Source organism: Colias croceus, chromosome 16 (assembly GCF_905220415.1).
Source record: "Colias croceus chromosome 16, ilColCroc2.1".
Taxonomy (NCBI): Eukaryota; Metazoa; Arthropoda; class Insecta; order Lepidoptera; family Pieridae; genus Colias; species Colias croceus.
The window spans coordinates 9598124-9620987 of record NC_059552.1 but is presented as its reverse complement, the minus strand read 5'-3'; the positions used below and the strand labels follow the sequence as shown (position 1 = coordinate 9620987).

Genomic DNA, 22864 nt, shown 5'->3' with positions numbered 1-22864 from the left:
ATTATACTGACTCTATTTACTGTTGTGTTTTATTTTCTGAGTTTATTGTGACGAAAAATTCTCAGATTTTTCAAATTTTTTTGTTTATCTTTGCTGGCTGTGGCTCATATCGCTATATTATATTGACTCTTGTGTTTTGTGTTTGTTGGTTTTTTTTAGTTGATTTTTATCACTACTTTTCGATTTGGTTGGTTGGTTATCGAAAAATTATTTCAGAAATCGAATTTTTTTGTTGGTTAAAGCCGGCTACTCACGTATCTACCTCAGGGGCAATATTGGAACAATCTCGGTTGCACGGCGGTTGGAGTAATTTCAGCTGTTCCTTAAATTGCCCCAGCTTGCCTTTACATAACATTTAAGGAGCCAATTAAGGGTGCAATTCCAAAATTGCCCCTGCTGCTGCAGTTGAGTAGCCGACTTTAATGTATTTACTGGCTGTTCTAGTGTCGCTAAGGGCTCAGCGATACATTTAAATTGTGTTGGTTTTTCGAAAGCTTCTCTGCTGGTTGTACTCATGTACCGGGTTGTTGGCTTTAGCACCTTTGAGAGCTGACTGATGAAGTGATGAGCAATAGATATTTGTTGGTTTTGGTCGAGGGGATGCCTTTTCTTTGAACAGTTTTTTTAAATTTATCTGTAACTTGACTGCCTTTTCGTTATGTATTGCTACAGCCAGCAACGATAATGAAAGAAACATATCTATGACATTTTTTAATTTATGTTTTTAAATTATTTTTATCATAGTTTGTAAAACTAGCAAACTATAATGATAGTGTTTATCACTATGTATTCATTTAAGTTTAAAAATCTTGTCGTCAGCTTCGAACCTTGTAGGTAATCAAATATGACATTTTCTTCAATGCTTAATTAATAATTTTGTGAAATATTAAATTTAAATTTATATTTTCAATTAATTTAATGTATTGGAAGATACATCAAATGCTATGTTAGCTTCATTGCTCATTCGAGTTTAAAAATAAATATCAAATCGCCAAAAACTAGGTATATAATAAACATTATTTACATGCAAATTACTTATTATTATAATACGTATTAGCTTTACAATACTTAATGTGACTGTTTCTTAATTAGCAGTTAATTAAATAGTCTACGCAAAGGACTTATATTATATATAAAAAAATTAAAATGCTAATAAGTGTTTGTTCTATATTTAATTTTGGTAAGTTTTCTCTAGTAGGTGTAAAAACTTTGCTCACGAATTTTGTCACCCCTGTACTTGCTCAATGTCAATTTTAAAAATTTATTATTAAATCGCACTCAATAGGCATGACGAAAGATTTTGAAATCCTCTTCCATAATGTGTGTATACGTTTACTATACAAGAAAAACCCTATATTTCGGTAATATACTTAAATTTAACGAAGATAAAAGCCATTTTTCAAAAAATATTTATCAACTGTGCCAAAACAGCTCGCAGGTGTCATGGCGTAAGCGTGACGTCACTCTTTAGTAAATACGTAATTATTTATTTATTTGTATGCATTGTGAAGAAAATTAAAAAAATATTTATTTAATATGTGTTATAGAAACGAATTTCAAAGTTTATAAGTGGTGTGCAGTATTGCAGTGTGAATCCACATTAAAATAATGCTCAAAAATGTGTGAGTAATTATTTCAAGCGAGAAAATAATAAGAAATGATTGTATAAAGTTGGTACGGAGAACCCCGAAACCGTGATTTATATTCGTATTCGTGAATTCGCAATTATATTTCTATTCTGAGTCGATAAAGCATACGTAAAACAATAGAAAATAAATAAAAATGCGTATTCTCAACATATTCATAACAACAAAATACATCTGACGTGAGTTGTTTACTTAAGCGTGACGTCACGCGTGTTTTAGTCAAAATGGCCAACTGCAGAATTTCAATGTTTTATTTTATTGATAATCTCATTAATCTTAGTGTTTTTAAGATTTTTAAGTCACTATATTGAAGTTATTTATTATACATTTTCCCTTAAAAACACTAATACGATCATTTATGGATACTGTCGTCATGCCTATTCTGAGTTAAACTCAAATAAAATCAATGTCAAATCTCAGAAATAAGTAGCTTACCTGACTTATTTCTTGTAAAAAGATATTAAATTATCTTATAATGTTAAAAGTATTAAAATAATGTTAAGTACATATTAATATTTTCCAATATTTATTTTTCTACTCTGTACCAGTTTCTTGGCATGTCTATTCACGCTTTGATTAACTTATGAGGTTTTGTCACGCCTTGAATGGGCGTGTTTAAATTGAAGTCAATTCAATTACCTACCAAAAGTAGAAAACCACCATCAAATAATCTAAGTAGTTATAAGAATAGATATAAAAAGTACAAATATCTACAGTATTTTATATATGATTTTACACAGGTCCTTAGCCATAAACTAAATTAATTTAATAGACTACAGTTTATTTTGCGTTGACAATCGGATATTTCTTTTTAGTTTCATATTTCATATCTTCGATTTTAGTACTTAGCTAATAAAAAATGATGTTATTACTATAATATAAGAGGTGGATGTTAAATGTTAGCTACCAACACTAAATCAATACCATTATTATTACAGGTGCTTTAACAATATAAAACCTAAACTATTTCAGATGATTTTAAACTTTATACAGTCCAAAACAAATTCTAACGTTTCGCTTTAGACTAAGAAAAACATACTTATGAATGAATCTATTCTTATGTGAATTTCTAAATTTAATAACTAAATCCATAAATATCATATTTGTTAACTCTGTTACATGTTATTATACTCTTGTTAACTAGAGTTTAAAATATGGAAATGCTTTATTAAAAAAATGTGTGCTATTCACGTTGCGACCATACACTATATTACAGTATTACTGTAGTAATTTATTTTTTCTACTGAACCCTACTGAATTTATTGAAATTATTTAGGTTCACACATTATCGGCATTAAAAATGTTTCATGTATAGATTTACAATTAATATCCTGTTATTTACAATACTGAGTGTGCAAATGAATGATTAAAAATATTATCTGAAAATACACATATTCTAACAGCGCACATTGGTCGCTTCGTGGATGGTTGATTTAAATTGAGCTTAAAGAAACAGATAATTAATACTTGTTAACTCAATTCTAAAAAGAGAACTTTATATCTGTTTTTTAACCTCATCAATTTAATATGAACATAATATAACAAGACCCTTGAGCTAATGAATAAAATATAAAAATTGGCAAATAAAGGTAAATTCTCATTGTTACCCGAATGTGAAAACTTAGCTTAACAATACGGCATTTCAGCCGCCTAAAATGAACCTTTGTGTATGAATGTAGAAATGTTGAACCTAACGTGATTTCAAGTGAGAATAGCTGTCTTAGGTCTTTTCTACGTCTTTTCTATGTCGTTTATAGTTAATGTTATTGTTAGGGGCTTATGGCACCTCGCGTGGGCCTAGTGTTTTTAGTTTAGTTTTAACCTACTTCGAAAGCGATTCTTTACATATCTCCCTAGCGTTGTGATAGTATTATTTCGTATAAGTGTAGCTTTATTTAAATTATGGCATTTATTTATTATTTATAATATACTTAGGTATTTTAAAGCAATAAAAACAGAAAAAAATACATTGAAATATCAATTATAATAATTGTTGCCCCACCGATTCATAAATTATAATAATTGTTGCCCCACCGATACATAAATTTTAATTTAATTTTTCGTGTTCAGCTTTGAAAATCAGTCCAAACTTTTAAAATTATGCATAAATCGTAAGACTCTACCTACTTTGAGCTTTAGGTATTAAATAAGTTATTAAAACTTGAAAAAAAATCTTTCTTTTCTCACTCATTTATTTAGCACAGATGAAAAAGCTAGGCCCCGCTATCGTTAAAACTTAAACACTCCCACCGCTGAGCCGTCTTATGATATACCTACACAACGTCTTGGTTGTGTGTTGTGTCTGACGCTTATGTATAAAGTTCTTATGGGTAAACAGATTACTATAAACTTGTTATATAATAATATAAGAATGTTACACTTAATATAAATAATTATATTTTCCACGATCCAATATTATATTTGTGCACGATTTTTTAACATTACTCTTACCCTTATATTTATTTTTCAAATTGTATATAATAAAGCGGGCTACTCACACACCTGCCGCAGGGGCAATCTCGGTTGCACGGCGCGGGCGGTCGGAACAATTTCCGTTGTTCTCTAAATTGCCCTTGCTTGCTTATACACATGACAATTAAGGAGCCAATTAAGGGTGTAAACTGCAATTCCAATATTGCCCCTACTGCAGGTATGTGAGTAGACCGCCTAAGAGTATGTTTGTCTTCCCCTTTATTGCAAATTATAAAATTCTTATGATAGATAGTTATGTAATGATAAAACTAAATTCTATGGTCTCTATCTACCTCTTCAAATCTACAAAACGCGTAAAACTTTAACAGAATGAGTATTTAATAATAATAATTATATAATTTGTATATTAATTTATCAGTATTACAATATAAATGTTAGATGACTGTTCAATGTGTAATTTAGAAATTAGTAATTATTAAAATATAATTTTATATTTTTCTCAGTGTTTAATTCTTGTCTCAAGTCGAATGATAGATATTTATTTTTATGTTACATTGTTATAGTGTGGAAATTGTCTACATGGTATTTTCTTCATCTAAGAGATATAGACGAAAGTTTTTATGTTGTTATTTGTTTATGTAAGTATATTTAAGTTTTTTTATCGCAGAAATCAAATCGTATAAGTATATTATAATAAAAATATTCTTTAAAGTGAAACTTTTATTACATCGTCTCAAACTTTTTGGTCTGTGTAGCGCATGTCGCGTGACGCACGATACGTACGATAATTATCGTACAAATACGATAATTTTTAGTTAAATGTCTAAGTATATTGTGAAAAAAAGTTTCACTTTTACCGTGGTTTCATAAAACCACACAACATTTTTAATTTTTATTTACTTATTCGTACTGAATTAAGGAACAATTAGTTATGAAATTTGGTTGTGTTTTAAATATTTTGAATAGGGTGTTATGCAATACTTTCCAATTATTGGTAATCAATTATTTAACAGTTTTAGAACGAAAACCATATCAAAAGCTTGACTTACTTTAACCTCAATCAAATCTTAAACCACTTCAAGTTTATATTCAGATCGAATGGTATTATCAAATTAGATCGAAATTTTCGATCGAGAATTCGGTGCGTATTTTCTATACTAACCATTTAAGTATACTCATAAGTCATGGTATTGCATTTTATCCTACCCTAAGCTCATATTTCCGTGATATTAAATTTAATGGAATGCAATTATCGTAATTAATACCTAAATTATTTTCATGTTTATATTATATAACATTGTAAAGATATCCAGATTAATTATAATTTGAGTTTGTTTGTCTGTTGTATATGTCGCAAGCAAATTGTATAATCTCGCCGTTTATAAACTCGCGGCATTTTGTAATATGTCGAGAATTTTTTGTTAGGATAAGGGGGTGGGTTAGGTTAGGTTCTTGTTTTTAAAACTACCCAGAAATTATTGCAAAGTGTAAAGTGACAGACGCCGTTTGTAAACAGAGGAAATTGTACAATTTGCCTGTGAAATTACACATACATACATTTGTAATTGATTTTGTCCACATTGATGTGCCAATAATTCTATCAAGCCAAGCCATTTGTAATAATTGTAAGCAAATTTTTTTTTCTCTATTTATGGTGTTTTCAGTAAATGTAATAATTATATAAATAATAACTAACAAGATGTGTTTACTAGTCATTATTTCGTTAAATCCAAATATTTGTTAAAATTTGTCGACTGTTATTTAAGTTTATTGTTGTTTTGCTATCATTAAATAATGAGTTTACTTTAGAGTTTAGACTATTGTTGAAGCTTAATCAAGATACTTTAAGATTCGATTTCATAGAAAAATTTTCAAGACCAGTGTTGCTTGATAAAAAATAATAAAGTTCAATCATGGTAAAATTATATCTCAATATATTAGGATATTTAATTTGAAGATAAAAAAATTACTTTAAAATATTTTGACTTAAAATTGTGTGCATATTGATATTTGAATTTGTCGTTGATTCAAACAGGTATGAATTTCAAGTATCTATCGGCTCTAATAATATTTCATGTAATCTATACTAATATAATAAAGCTGAAGAGTTTGTTTGTTTGAACGCGCTAATCTCGGGAACTACTGGTGCGATTTGAAAAATTATTTCGGTGTTAGATAGTTCATTTATCGAGGAAGGCTATATATCATCACGCTAAGACCAACAGGAGCTGGGCCACGCGGGTGAAACCGCGGGGCTCAGCTAGTAATATACATAGAGTCGAATACAATTTGAATGCTTATTTGAATCTTTTTAAATTAGCCGTGAAATCATAAAGTGTCTGTGATGCGTGGTGATGCGGTGATGCATATCTATTTCATAATTAAAAAAAAATGTGTGCGTGTACTAGAGTACACACGTAAGAAGTGAAACTTTGAGATAAGAAAAAGTTGGCGCGTAACGCAAAAATGTCACGACTACGGTGTAACGCAAAAATATCACGCCTACGGCGTAACGCAAAAATGTCACGCCTACAGCGTAACGCAAAAATGTTACACAAAATTTTTGTCCAACCCCGATAAAGAAGTTTCACTTCAAAAACGCAGGAAAATTTGAAGTGTTGGCGGGAAAGAATTTTATTTTATTAAATTCATCACTAATAATATCATAATGCTTTTATAAATTAACTTTATAAATACTTTTTGGTGTTAAAGAACGGAAAATTGTTAGGGTTTGCCGTTACTAATTTATTTTAATATTTAGTTAGTGTGAAAGTGGCATTATAAAATGGTTTATCAACAAATGCATATATTTAATAGTAGGTACGTAGATACATATTATATTAACATCTATTAATTTATCGTCTTTATTTCAAAATTGATTTCCTTAACTTCGTGGCCTGAAACTTTATATCAATATTAATGCCGCTGTCACAATAATACCTATAAATAATTTATTTTATGTTAAAATTGTTGACTTGACTTATCAATTGTTGTCTCTTCATAATAAAGTTGTATAAAGTTATTTGTGTTTTATTTATTTAGCATGTACAGTGAAACCTGGTTAAGTGAGACATCAAGGGACCTGCAATGTCGTTTCACTTATAGAGGTATTCCACTTACCCAGTGTCTCAGATATACAGGTATAAATAAATATCTGTCTCATTTACAGAGGGTTCCATTAATAGAGGTGAGAATACAGGTTCATAAATGGATATTAACTTCAGTTTTTCACCTAATGATAACGATTGTAGCTTTCGTTTTGACATTTTTCAAATAAACATCTGTATGATAGTAAAGCGAAACTAAAACTGAAGGTAATTGAAGCTCAAAATTTGTACTTACGTTCTTGGAATTACGTGTGGAATTTGTGGATAGAATAAGAATGAGTAAACAAACAATGTTATATCAGTAACAGAGGTTTATGCATACAAAATTTACTCGCTGTCTCATTTATAGAGGTAAGTATGATGATAAATCGAAAGAACAAATCCCAGATATAGAGGTTTACTCGTCCCACTAACAGAGGTAATTCAGTGCCAAAGTGTTGGGACCTCAGCATGAGTTCCAGTTATGGAGGTTTCTCACTTATCCAGGTCCCACTTAACCAAGTTTCACTGTAATTACAACTTGAAGGTAACTAACACGTTATAGGTACTTTTTATTCCCTTTCCATAGGAAAAAACTTACCTAGTTACCTTATTATTAATTATTGCAACAACAGAAGCTCAACGAAGATTTTTTTCAAATTATTATCAATTGGAATGTGAACTGAATTTAGTTTTAATAATTTAAGTGCCTACTTACTATTAAATTTCTTCATTATTTATAATTTATAGTGAGCAATAACCGTATTATTATATTATTATGAGTATGAGTTGACTGCGAATTATTGAATGTTCTCGATTTTCTGTGTTATATTTCCCTACATGGGAAATCCAAATAGGTAGGTACATAATAGACTACAAGCCCGTGTTGAAAAAATTATGGGTCACTTGACCCACCAGGTGACCTATCTAGAACGATATAAGAGCATAAAATACATAATAAGATTCAGCACTATTACGTCACTTGTAAGCTGTCCACCTGAGTGCAGATGAGAATTCGAAAGTTCAGGTAGAGATTTTTTCCTCTTGTCTCCATGATTTTTGTACGGCGTTGCGGAATAATGAATTAAAAGCAGTATAGAAATAGTATGACACAGATGCCGTACTTACCAGTATTACTTAAATTATTTCCACCCGCAGCTTTGCGTGGAATTTATACTGCACTATGTCAAACCCAGTCAAACCATTAACCGTTTCATTTCTTAACATAAAATCTATTTTGCGACCACGATTTTATAGTGTAGGTAATTGTACAAGATCACATTCATCAGTTTAATCACTTTAGCCGCTTTGGTGTGACAAGATCCATTAGAAACATAATATCATAGACAGAGTTTACATAGTTACGCATCTATCTTCTTATATATAAAAATGAATCGCAAAATGTGTTGGTAAGCGCATAACTCGAGAACGGCTGAACCGATTTCGATAATTCTTTTTTATTATATTCTTTGAAGTACGAGGATGGTTCTTATGTAGAGAAAACGTAAACATGTACCACGGGCGAAGCCGGGGCGGACCGCTAGTTTAAAATAAAAATAAATGTCAATATTTTACAATTTTTGAGCGTCTGTTAAAAAGTAGAACGTCGCACTACGCGTCATAAACTAAATGGAAAAATAGAATATTCGAAGTTCACGACTACTATATTATGATTATTACGGTACAAACGATTTTATAACAAAATTATCACCGTCGACTATTTCCTAATGCAAAAATAAATATTGTCACGCCGTGACGCCTAATGACGTCAGATGTTTTATTAAGGCATTAGAGCTAATAAATCTTGGTAGGCTGGGTTTTATTGTGACTGGGAGGCGCCAGACATTGCCCTATATTCAATTTTATGTCACCAGTTTTATCTGTATATGTGAATTAAAGGTTAATTGGAATTGACGAATTCCTTTCGAAATTTGGTAAACTACGGTTTCTTTATTTAGGGATTCAGAAAGATAAATACTTATAGGTAGTAGGTAGTTACTTATGTGTAATTTTTTAGGAAACTGTTGATTCAAAGAGGAGTGAGTTTGTATAGAAATTAACATCCCATATATTTTAAGAGCAAAAAAATAATTCAACCAATTTGCATTGCTACACATCAAATATTACGTATCACGATTATATTTGAAGGAAACACTAAAATATGTACAAACAACATGACGACTCGATGTAAAAATCATGTAAATTATATTTAGGTACGAGTGCAGACTATAATTAAATTTAAGATGTAAGAGAAAGAGGGAGGCATTACACTAATAGAATCAAAGCTGTTTTTAACACATTGCTTTTACTACATTTCATTTTTCATTGCCTACAGCTTATTCGCCCGAAGAATTAATGTAAAATTTAACTGACCGCCTGGCCCTGCCTTCCAAGCCAGAGGTCGTGGGTTCGATTCCCACCCGATGCAAATATTTGTGTGATGAACATAGATGTTTGCTCTGTGTCTGGGTGTTAATTATCTAAACAAGTATTTATTTAAAATTATATATGTTTATCAGCCATCTGGTTTCCATAACACAAGCGAAAGCTTAGTATGGGATCAGATCGTGCCGTGTGTGAAATTGTCCTGAAATATTTATTTATATTTAATTTTCACTTTTATCGAAATTAGATTAACGTAAACATAATAAATAAAACAAAATAGACCACATAAAACATTTATTTACACTTTCACCGAGTGTTTACTCTCTCCTTCCTCTGTATCCTTCAAAAGAGCCCCGGAGCCCCAGATCCGCCTGTTCTTAGTGTAGGGGATGATGCCAATACTGATTCCTGATATGACAAGCCATACTCCTCCCGCATAGAAGGTTAGCTCCCAGCTACCGGTGACGTCATAGAGGAGCCCTGTATAAAGCGATTTGAAATCACTACATAGTATATATAAAACAAAGTCGCTTTCTCCGTCCCTATGTCCCTATTAATGCTTAAATCTTTAAAACCACGCAACGGATTTTGATGAGGTTTTTTATAAGAGATAGAGTGGTTCAAGAGGAAGGTTTTTGTATATAATTTATTAAGTTTTAGACAAGGCGGGTGAAGCCACGGGCGGGAAGCTAGTTTAAAGAATATAAATATAATAGAATGTCTTTTCAGACATGTAAATAGGTATAAAGCAATTGAATGCTATAAAAATAAATATTGATCTTGTAACTAGATAAAGCAAGATGCATCTAATGATAAAACCAAATTTTATCATATCAAAAATAAGAGGAAAATGTACTATCTAATGTTATCTCAATATAAATATCATGCTGTTGATCCGCTATGGAATATTTAGCCACTGAATTAATTTTAATAAAAAATTCTATCCAACTTGAAAGATAGGATGGTAACAGATACGATAAATAACAGGAATATCTCGTAGAATATGTATAAATACATAATAGTGATGGAAAATTTTGAACTAAATTTCACATGGCGTTTTAAACAACATAATTACCTGATAGAATTAAAGTAATCTTAGTAATCAAAAGTATCTTACCTCCAAGCGGCGGTCCAATCAAATGTCCAACACCCTGACTCAACAAAATGAAACCATATGCAATAGTGAAATAGTCTATTGGCATAAGTTCCATCAATATAGCCGGTGTGTAGGAATACGAGCTTGCGTAGGAAAGGCCAAATATCGTGGAGATGACAACAAGGCCCCAATAATTCGTGATAAAGAGGGGATAAGCAGCCACGGAGATGCCGCAGACGATCAGACAGATGGCGTAGGTCTTTGTGACGTTGATCCAGGGTTGATCGCCAGCCCAGCCAAGGCCGACCTGAATAAGGAGTTAAAAATATTTTAAACTAGCGGTCCGCCCTGGCTTCGCCGGGTACATGTTTACGTTTTCTCTACATAAGAACCATCCTCGTGCTTCAAGGGATATAATAAAAAAAGAATTATCGAAATCGGTTCAGCCGTTCTCGAGTTATGCGCTTACCAACATACTTTGCGATTCATTTTTATATATAAGATGAGTATATTGGTTCCTTATTGAGTTTAGAAATGATGTCAGATGTATCATAACCACAGATCACAGAAACTAAAGGATCATAACTAATATTATGAATGTGAAAGTATAGAGGATGGATGGATGTAGACATATTATGTTTGGAAAACTTTTACGCAAAAACAGTTGATTATAAGAAATTTTATATAGAGATAGGTTATAGTATAGATGAGCAAATGGTCTCTTTTTCACGAGTGAATCTGTGCGCTCTAGCTAGTTGATTTTTACTTTTCTTTTCTACTTTTCTATTGAAAACAATCTAAAAAATAATCACTCATTTCGTATATGCCTGTTATATAATTAATTTGAACCATACAATTATACAAGGTTCTATTAGAACAATAACAATAGTTCTGCACAAACAATGCCCTCAGACCTTCATCTATATATTATGTTGATAAGATAAGTTTCGTACCTATTTTCGCATGCAACTTAATCTTATAAGATGCTGTTATCATCATGGAAAAACAAATTAAGTAGTTCTCAAAGACAGTAAGATTACACATAATATAGATCATAACAAATAGATACTTAACATAATAGATAAATAATATCATAAGTTTCCACCGACTTCAAAAAAGGTGGAAGAACTTTCGACTGGATGAAGGGATTTTGATAATTATTATTTATTTGAAAGTTGACAGCTCTTATGTTTAGTTCTGACAATTTGGACGCACTTTAGTTTTTTGTAAAAAAAAAATTAAACTTACGATTCCAACACCGCTAGCAATTCCAATAATGCTTATCATCATAGCACCACCTTCCATGTCCACTGTAGTCATATAGGACTTCAAGAAGAAGTAAGGTATGATCGCCCAGACGAACAGAATAAGAGAGCCAATGTTGAACATTATGAAATGGAACTCCACGAACATTCTCATGTCAAACGTTGATTTGATAGTATCCAGAACTCTGTCATACCATTTCTGAAAGAAAAAACATGTTTAATTTTCGTTCGATAGAAAAAAATATCTTGATTGGCATTGATAACTAATGTTGAATATTTACCCTTTCATCATCCGAATAATACGAATATATGGACCACGATGAATTCTTATAGATATCAGGCAGTGAGGACGCTCTTAGCTTGTACCTAGGAATATTCATCATGGCACCTCGATGCATAATTGTACTTTTCATTAAGGGCATATCTCGTAAGTAGTGATGGTCTGTATAGATCTGCCTGGACAACCAACTTGCTGTAGTTGGTACTTGTCTTAGTTGCTCCCTATGATGTGCATGTTTAATTTCTGGTTTTAAATGACTATGATCTTTCCCATGATGGGTAGACGACATTTTAGTTTCAGATCTAGAATTATGCTTAAGCGTATGAGAATCTTCATGAGGTTTAGCCTTATCAGCGCTATCGGTGACGTCATTTGGTTTTTTATTTTTAGCATCTTCAGGCTGTTTCGGTCTCTTCGCTATTACAGTGACTTTCATTGTTGCTGGTTCAGGTAAATTAGATGTATCAACATTATCAACGTGCAGATTCACTTCAGAACGGCGACGGGTGATTAAGTGCGGATAGTTTTGTAAAATTATGTTGTAAAGACGTTTATTGCTCATCAGCTTCTCTATAACCTCTGTTGGTACCTGTGAAATAATTGTCATTGTTAAATTAAGCTATAAACTCCCACTTTCAATTTAGAAATTAAATTTAATGTGTAAAAATGTGAAGTCAATCGTTAGAAAATGAAAGTTTACCTCATCGTGCCTTTGAATAAAAGTAGGTAGTTGTATAGCAGAATGCGTTCGTTTGCGAGATTGTTCAGCGTTCATTTGGGTTGTAGCTTCCAATTGTTCTGCTTCAGCTAAAGTAGTAGTAAGGGTTGCTAAAATATATTCTGGGCTTTGACCACTTTTCAATAAATCGTTCAATTCATCAGCACTCAAAAAGGCCGATTCTCCTCCTAATGACTTTGATGAAATAGACCCAGCACTTGAAGGTCTTCTCGATCTTTGTGACTTAGCTTGTTTCCTTTCTCGCGCTTCCTTTATAATTAACCAATCTGGATCTCTCATTAGAGCGCCACAAACGCACATATTCAATATTGTTCCAGCTAAAAGTACTAGAGTATTTCTCCAATCATATAACTCAATGAAGAAATTAGTTAAAGGCGAGTATATTAGGGTACCAAAACCGATACCACATGAGGCCAATGAAACGGCAAGAGTCCGTCTTTTGTCGAACCAAAAAGCGACAGAGACGACGGAAGTGACATACAAAATACCCATGGCAAGACCGCTCAATGTTCCTAAAGTAAAGCACAACATAACAATTGAATCACTAATAGCAGCAAGAAGGAAACCGATCGTTGATAATACTCCAGCTATCATAGTCATCGTTCTGCATCCATATCTATCAACTAACGCACTCATAATAGGTCCAGAAATAAGTGGAATAGAAATAAATAAGCTTCCTATCAATGAGGTTTTCGATTGGGATGCTTCGAAGTAGTTGGTGAATTCCTCGTGTAGAATGCCAAAGGAATACGCAAGGCCATCAGCACAGGCTGAGACAAGGAAAGCGGCGAATACAACGACCCATCCCCAGCCACCATCGGGAATTGGCGGCAGTTTATTTTCATCAGTCTCATGTGAATAAATACTATCATCATCTAAACCTTCGAACTTCACCCTTTCCACGGGGGGTGAACCTTCATTAAGGTAATGTGCTACGATTTCGTTGTTCTCTTTTGATTTCAACGAATTAATTTTGTCTATATCATGTTTTAGATCGTTGCCGTTTTCGATGTGCGCCTCGCCGTTGGGTTTGTATGATTCGTTTCCAACCATTCTTTGCTTATCTCTTAACGTGGTATCTCTTGTTCATAAAGATCTGAAAAAAGTATATATTATAGAAATATTGTTTCATTTCAGTCTAAATTAAAATTCGGAATACTATAATATTATGTACAGGATAAAAAATGGGACTTCTTGGTTTTTTTTTGTAACACTACAGCTATTGGCCTATCGCCAAAGATAGATCTAAGATAATATTATGTCGGTTAATAATAGAATGACAAATATAAATAATATTAATAAATCATAATAATTGTGCTGTGTCTTCGTTATCAAACTACTCCGAAATGGGTGGACTGATTATTATGAAAATTTTGTATGCATGCAAGTTGCAACTACCCGATGGTAGTTAGAATCGGCAAACATATCATATTTTTAAAATAGCCCTAAGTAAATGATAACGGTAAGGCAGAATAATTATTCGGTCAGCTAGTAACTAACTCCTAAATATAAACTACAATTCTAATCACGAACGAAATTCTAATTACGATTTCAATGAAAAATAAAGACATACTAACAATTCCGAGTTCTTCGAAAGATTAACATCAAAGAGTATCGTTAGCAAAAGGAGATTGCCCAAGTGACTATGGCACTTGGTATCGTAATCAAACTTATTGTGTCAAGATGAAATATAGCTCAATTTGAAGCTTGATGTTAGTACTTTTAGAAACGATTAAAGTTTTTATGTAAATAAGCCGCAGTTCACGACAATAAAAATAAAACAAAAGTTTTATTCAACGCTTCAAAAAAATACTTTATCGAGTTTAAACTAACGATGAACGTTAAGTTTTACATTTATTACATAGGTAATATTTTAATTTACAAGATAAATGTGAAAAGTAAATCGTAATAAACATTATTTCAAAATAAATAACGTCGAACAATGCGTCGAACACATTCATTCAACTATGAGATATGACGCAGGACGCTTGCAAGAGAGATAGATATATGTGTCAAAACAAAAACTTTTACTTTTATTTCTATTTATTCGGTATAATTACGACTTAATAGTGATAAATATGATCATTATAAATACAAATAGGAATTAACAATATCACGAACACGTGACACAACTAGTATTTTACCGATTCCATACGTGGTCATACATGTTTCAAAAGAATAACTTTTACTATTATTTCAATTTATCCGGTATAATTAAGACTTAATATTGATACATATGACCATTATAAATAAAAATAGGAATTAACAATATGACGAATACGTGGCACAACTAAAATTTTACCGATACCACCCGTGGTCATTCTCCTTTATCCGTTTGTCTTTAACAGACTGTAATGACAGAATCATTTAATATAGGCCATTTCAATTAGTTACAATAGAACCGCTCGTTATGATACCATAAATAAAAACAAGTATGAAATGAAATGAAATGAAATAAATGAAATAAGTTTATGGACACATAAAAAAAGATACAATTTAGTTAAGAAAAAAGGAACTTAAAAGATATAAGTACGTATGCCATAATTAGGCCAACCACTCAGTGTGTTATCACTGATTTTCAGTGGCCGCCTTAGGATGTCTTATTGACAGTAGATGTATTTCCGTTCAGACCTAAGATCATTAAGTAACTATGTGAACAATATATTTACAAATAAATACAATTTTAGCCTCAGCTTTATTTGTTAGTGTTTTTATTCAATGCTTATTACGAACAACTTACAAATATATTTTTATTTTTATTTTTATTTAATTTTTATTTATTAGGGATAATAAACAGCAGAACAGTGGTTAATTATTGTACAATCTAAATACAGGTATAACTGTTCAACCAACAACATTATCCACAGTTTGGATACATTCATTTATATAATATGTATACAGAGACAATATATATTTTGTGGTTTTGATATCTTATATAACAAAACAACTGAAGAGAGTGTGGATAATTTAATAATTTCATATTCCAAAAAACCATTGTTCAAATTTTATGTTCCTTGTATGAATCCAATTAACATCAAAGTTACGTATTTCATTAACTACTGTCAATGTGAAAGAAAAACAAAACACAAATAGTTAGGTCTACTTATAGAGTTCTTAGACGAAAGATCAAAAATATTAATTTCTTATAATAAATTCATTACTTTTTTTGTTGCATAATATGACAAATTGAAATAGGTAAGCCAATTCAATATTAAAAACATAGATACAGACATTTATAATAAAAAATTATTGTGTATCTATCCGTGAGGAACCAGAGCGTGCAACTAGTAGGTATTGAATAAAAACGTAAATAACTACCTACTAATATCGAGTTTATTTACCTCAATCGTCTGTGTACGGTAAATGGTAATTTAATATTATTTATAACTAGCTGTGCCCTGCGGTTTTACCCGCAGTACTCCGCTCCTGTTAGTCTTAGCGTGATGAAATATAGCCTATAGCCTATAGCCGGGCTACCTATCTAACACCGAAAGAATTTTTCAAATCGGACGTGGACCAGTAGTTACTGAGATTAGTGCGTTCAAACAAACAAACAAACTCTTCAGCTTTATAATATTATAGTATAGACTAATATCGAGTTTATTTACCTCAATCGTCTGTGTACGGTAAATGGTAATTAATATTATGTATAATATCTCGTATATTTCTAAACGGATGTTTGATAGTGTTATGCAGAAATATTGATGTTGGCCAGCTGTTTACGATAGTGGATCAATAACTCTGCCTATAAATTATAAATCTATGTGTGCGTGTATGTATGTTTGTAAACTATTTTCTCTTTTTACATTAAATACCTGAGATGAATTTTAGCAAAGATGTAGATAAATAGCTGAATTTTTAGGGTTTCAGGAATTGGGGTGACAAACATCAATACTTAATATTATAAAGCTGAAGAGTTTGTTTGTTTGTCCAATTTAAATTGTTTCGGTGTTATTTTATTCGTTTTATTCGGTGTTAAATTGTTTCGGGTCCCATTTATCGAGGAAAGCTATAGGGCATAGGCTATAATATTATATCATCACGCTAAAACCAACAGGAGTGGAGCCACGCGGAAGAAACCGTGAAGCGCAGCAAGTGTTGTCATAAAAATAAAGTGAAAAAATCTATCTCCATTTCTTTATGAAGGAGGCTTTTGATCGAAGTATTTTAAAATGGCAGAAGTCTAGTCAATGTAAAGATTTCTAATAAATCCACTTCTAAACATAGCCATCACTTATTAGACCTTATTAGTGTTAACAGGAACTATGGAAAGACTCCATTGATCTACAAGCTACATGACTCATGTTTCATAGATGAAGTTATTATAGTCGAGCCAATTTAATAGGCAACATTTGACGTCTATCAATTTTATCTTCGAAGAGAGGTAACCTGCTTAAAAACATCGATTAAAGTGTATTAATCGATACGGATTTGAAACATTTGTCAATCGAATTTATTAATTTATGATGATTTTTATTCACAAGTAATCAATGCATTCGATTCTAGATGTCAGATTTCGATTTTTAGAGTAACGTCTCTAGCATTTAAAAAGAAAAAAGGTTTATTGACACAAAATTGTAGCGACGTCAGTTCTTAAATTCAGAAATTGTTTATTATGTTTAGGATGGTTTATCAGTAAAATGAAATCTTAAAATAACTTGTATCGGTCATTATTATTATAAATATGTAATCGTAATTGAAAAAAGTTAAGCAAATGTGCAGTTCTAACAAAACGAAATATCATGTTATTCTATGTCGTCGTTACTAAGTTACGTTGTTGAATTTTGTTGAACTGTCAAATGTTGCCTATTAAAATAATAATAATAATAATAAAGGCGTAGGGATGTGACGACCCCATCGCCCACGGTTGAAATATCTATGGTCTACGTGACAATAGATATTTCACCCGTGCAGTCAGTCAACCCGCAGGACACCTTGTGGCGGGGTGTCGGGGAGTAGCGACCCCGCGGGAACCGAGTGCTCCCGGGGGAGGCCCCTGTCTTCATCTCCGGCTTGCCTTCACCGGCCGGTCGGAGTGAAGTCTGACGAGGACAGGACCCCCACCTCTGGCTTGCCTTAACCGGCCGGCCAGAGTGGAGTCGCGAGAGCTTTTAGCTCGAAGGGTGGATGCGAATCATAAGTGGCGAGTGGGCACGTGATGCTGGACCCTCAGGGAGCGCGTGATCGTAGTTTAAAGTCCAGGGACGCCTCTCCACCCTTAGCTGCTCACAATATGTTGCCCCCTTGTCGCACTATTGCAGCGGCTTATTTCGGGGGCCCATACAGTGAGAGGGCGAGTCACCACCTGCCAACATATTTTTACTTTCTTTTAGTAGAAAGGCAGGTGCCATAGTTTCCAATAGTCCCCAAATACCGGCCCATTTAACATCCCACTCCATAGCCCAGTTTATTTTGTTTTCCATATCTCGAAATAGTCCTACATCGGCCGCGGACTGCCTAGGACTGTATCTCTATAGTGCAGTCATGGGCAGGCTGCGGCTGGTGTCCCACAACACAGTAAAGTTCTCTAAAGGGCCTCTGCGTGTTGGATCCGTGTCCCCACGTAAGCCTTCCAAAGGACCGGGTACCTTCCTTATGATGGTACCCGAGTATTATGGAATGAGATACACATAATAATAATAATAAGTGAGTAAAGTGAGATGGACACGATGTTTTGACAAAAATAACTCAGCTAATTGTCCACTCGAATTATGGAATAAAAAAGATATCGCAACACGGTATTAACAAAGAGAATATTCGTCTTTAAATAATTTTAAAATTCTTATCAACTAATTGATTGTAATTCTAATTGATTGTCATTTTTTCGGCATTGAATTTGCATTAGGTATTTAATGTTAGGTACATGTAGGTAAGTTTTTCTTCTCTTTTCTTTTATTGTCACTAAAATTTTGATGGAACTGCATTTTTCATAGCCACATAAGTATTTATTCTTCTCCAATTTGAATAAATATTACATTTTGTGGGATGATTCATGAAATTTCCCACATATCTGGATAAAGAGTGTTTTACAAGACGTACCTATCTGTTTCATATCTCGTACAACGGTAGAATGGTTCTTTCATCTTTGTCTCGATTTTCCGTCTGGCCAATAATGAATGATTCCTTCAGCAAAATAAAATAAAGACCAGAAAGAAGAGAAAGAGATAAGATAAATATCACGGATTGAGAAATATATCTGCTTTTATTTTTATTTATGAACACTGATGAAAGTGTGCTCGTTAATAGGTAATGTTTTTTATGAATAAATAAACAGTACGCTTCATAAATACCTATTTGTATTTTATAATTTAACTCTTTCGCAAAAACTATTTTTTGCGCGTATTATGGTAGGTATACATTTTGCACAGAGATTGTTAACTTTATAGTCTGGAACATAGTTAGAATATTTCTTATTCAGGAAACAAACCAACAAACTACCTAGTTATGAAGTTACAATAACAATTATTTTAATCTAAAATGTATTATGTAAAATCTACCTATTTTCTAAACAAAACACACTAAATTAAACTCTCTCTGTTTACAGATTTCTTTGTTTACATATTAAGAAAAAAACACGTCGATATTTCCCGCGTGGCGTTTGTTACACTGCAGACAATATTAACTGCCGGTTTATTTACGAACATCTTAATATAGATTCAGTTGAGAAATTAAGAACAGTTTTCAGATCTTTTTAGTTTTTTTATACAAGACTAGCTGTGCCCCGCGGTTTCACCCGCACTGCTCCGCTCCTGTTAGTCTTAGCGTGATGATATATTATAGCCTATAGCCTTCCTCGATAAATGGGCTATCTGTGGGGCTATCTAACACCGAAATAATTTTTCAAATCGGACCATGAGTTCCCGAGATTAGCGCGTTCAAACAAACAAACAGACTCTTCAGCTTTATAATATTAGTAGGTATATATTATCCTTGGTTTGCAAACGTGTAATTTGTGCTTGAAGACGAGGTCACTGTTTTTGCAAATTAGAATAACACCTATATAAACAAAACCCGTATTTGTTCAATTTTTATTTATCTTCCTTAAAAGTTTCCACTGTTACCTACTTAATTAAAAAAAAAAAAATAGTTGCGTGTAATTAAATTTCTTTTTTGTCACTTTCTTTAATAACAGCTACTGTATACCGATATACCGAGATACTGAAAAAATTAGCTACCTAAGTATTTACTTTTAAGTAAGTAGACGATTTTGTATGAAATATAATAAAACCCGAAGTTGAAAATCTAAATCATTATTAAATTTCTCAATACCTACTATGATGTGTTAAATGCGTCATGTTAATTAATAAAAATCATAGTTTCGTGTTTTGTCACTAAAATAGACAGTTTCATTTTTTATTACTCATTGTCACATAGCGTCTACGTAGGTACCTAATACGCTTGAGAAAGACGTCTTGTTTACAATACAATAGGAAATTAAATTTCACCAATATACCTAGGTACTATTGATTGTTTTTTAAGACTAACTTAAAACATTGCTTGTACACTCGCATAAAAAAAACAAATAAACATAAGGAACTTAAATTTTGTTTAGACCAGTTTTTTCAATCATTCAAAATTCAGAACACTTTAGATCACATTTTGAATCTAAAATTTGCGGTAAATTATGCATATAAATAAAAACACGTTGCCTACATAATTAAAACCAAAACTCATGAAAAAGTAACTATGTATATACATATATAGGTAACTACATTACTTCAATATTTTAAGCAGACTAGTAACATTCAGAGAGAAGAAACTCTACAAAAAAGAATCTATTCCATTCCTTTTACCTATTATACCTAACTATAGCCACAGAATTCGTCAGCTAAAGATACTATCCTTAAAGGTAATCAACTAACATCAACATTTATGAATATTTACGTTTATGTCAAACATAATTGTATTATTAACCGTTCTACCACACGCGATTCCGCCGTGTGTTTCAACTGTCTTCAGAGAATACATTTTTGTCCAAAAATACTTTTATATAGGTCAGTAACACTTGAAAACGCAACTGTGCGCGTATTAGAAGTAATTTAAATGGATAATTATTATTTCCATTAGTAATATAATTCAATTAAAAATAAAACAGATGATTGGTATTTATATTATCTATACTAATATTAAAAAGCTGAAGAGTTTGTTTGTTTGAATGCGCTAAGCTCAGGTACTACTGGTCCGATTTGAAAAATTCCTTCGGTGTTAGATAGCCCATTTTATCGAGGAAGACTAGGCTATAGGTAATTAATAATTATCATCACGCTAAGTCCAACAGGAGCGGAGCACTGCGGGTAAAACCGCGGAGCACAGCTAGTTTAAGTACACATCATATAATCATATATTTTCTTAGTTCGATATTGTACAGTGAAATTCCACAAATGCTATAAATAAAATTATATAAATTAATTCGAAGGTTTGTTGCAATGCTTTGTAAAAATTAATAGAGATATGAGGAGAATTTATTAGGCAGCAGTCACTTGCTGATGGGGTCACGGATGAATTCTACACATACCCGTGGCCCTGTCGCTGATGCGGCTTGACGGAACACAGTGGGGTTTTGGTCGGTAGGAATCCGACATAACCCACGGCCTCTTCCCCGGAGGCCGTGGGTATCTATGCAAGATTTCCCCACTAAAAAAAAAAAAAAAAAAAAGGCAGCAGTCACTTGTGAAGCTAGGTAGGTACATAAAAATTAAAAACTGATTCGAACCGATCCATTTATTTATTTAACTATACTTTTCTTTTAGTAGGTTTTTTACATAAACTAAAAACTCTAGGTATATATTTTAAAAATTTAGTCAGTCAACTGTATTTAATTATTATTTTTTTTATTATTCCTATGTACTTAGGTAGTTTCTTATTTAAAAAAAATACAATATTATGTATTAAAATTGACCCGAGGTTACCGATATCGAAATTTGATTCTGATAATTTTGATACCTAACTAATTGGTTTTGCCTCATTTTACTTAGTTATTATAAATTAGTCAAATTATTTATTCAACTGTTACGGATATAAAAGTTACTAAAAGTTTTTGTATTGTACGACTAAATATAGAGACCGACAATAATTATTTTATTAAAAACCACAATATTCCTAGGTAACTATTCTAAAAACCGCAATATAATAAATATGGACCAAATACCAATTTTAAGTGCAGAATTTTGAAAATAATTAAAGTTTACTTACCATAAAACATCACAAACATTATAATGTATAAATATTAATTTTAATAATAATTATTCTACTAAAACACATAATTTATTAAAATTCAATAAATAATTTAACTAAGTTATGAATAAATAAATTGTTTTAAAACGCGTAAGAATCGCTCTAATAACAATGGTGGTCAGTCAGTCATAACAAAAGTTTTATCAATGAGTCATTGTTCTAATTATTTCCATAGCCAATGAAAAATGTCATGTTTTGTCATATTTCAGTCACTACTGCTCGCCGACAAAAAAAAGAAGAAAACCGCGCGCATTTTAAAATTGGAATTTCACATTTCAAAGCGTTCTAAAATTGAATTATAAATCACTCACCACGCGAAGTAAATAAGTTATCATATGCACTACAAAGGTTTTATATGAATTGTAAATATTGATCACACGCTGACCCTGCGTCTGTTTGCTTTGGAGTCTGTGTGTGTACTAACGGAAAACATCATCATCTTATATACAGCTGTTGCTGAATTTGGATTCTGTGTAGGGTGACTATGCTGTCTGATAACACGAAAATTTTTGGCACGCACTTTTTACATTTAAATACCTACCATTTTCAATAAACCACTAAGTATTTTATTCTGTTAAAAAAAATGTTGTGTGGTTTTATGAAACCACGGTAAAAGTGAAACTTTTTTCACACTATAGACATAAGACTAAAACCAAAAATTATCGTATTTGTACGATAATTATCGTACGTATCGTGCGTC

General features: G+C 32.1%; 1 protein-coding gene across 1 annotated transcript; it reads right to left on the bottom strand.

The window, feature by feature from the left end:
• Positions 1-9829: 9829 nt before the first annotated feature.
• On the bottom strand, positions 9830-22581 carry LOC123698547 (monocarboxylate transporter 14-like). Its single transcript, XM_045645207.1, has 6 exons — positions 22476-22581; positions 12892-14026; positions 12193-12780; positions 11895-12110; positions 10668-10953; positions 9830-10030 (listed from the first exon to the last, which is right to left on the bottom strand). Exons 2-6 carry the CDS (start codon positions 13981-13983, stop codon positions 9849-9851), a joined length of 2364 nt encoding a protein of 787 aa, XP_045501163.1. The 5' UTR covers positions 13984-14026; positions 22476-22581; the 3' UTR covers positions 9830-9848.
• Between the last annotated feature and the right edge of the window lie 283 nt (positions 22582-22864).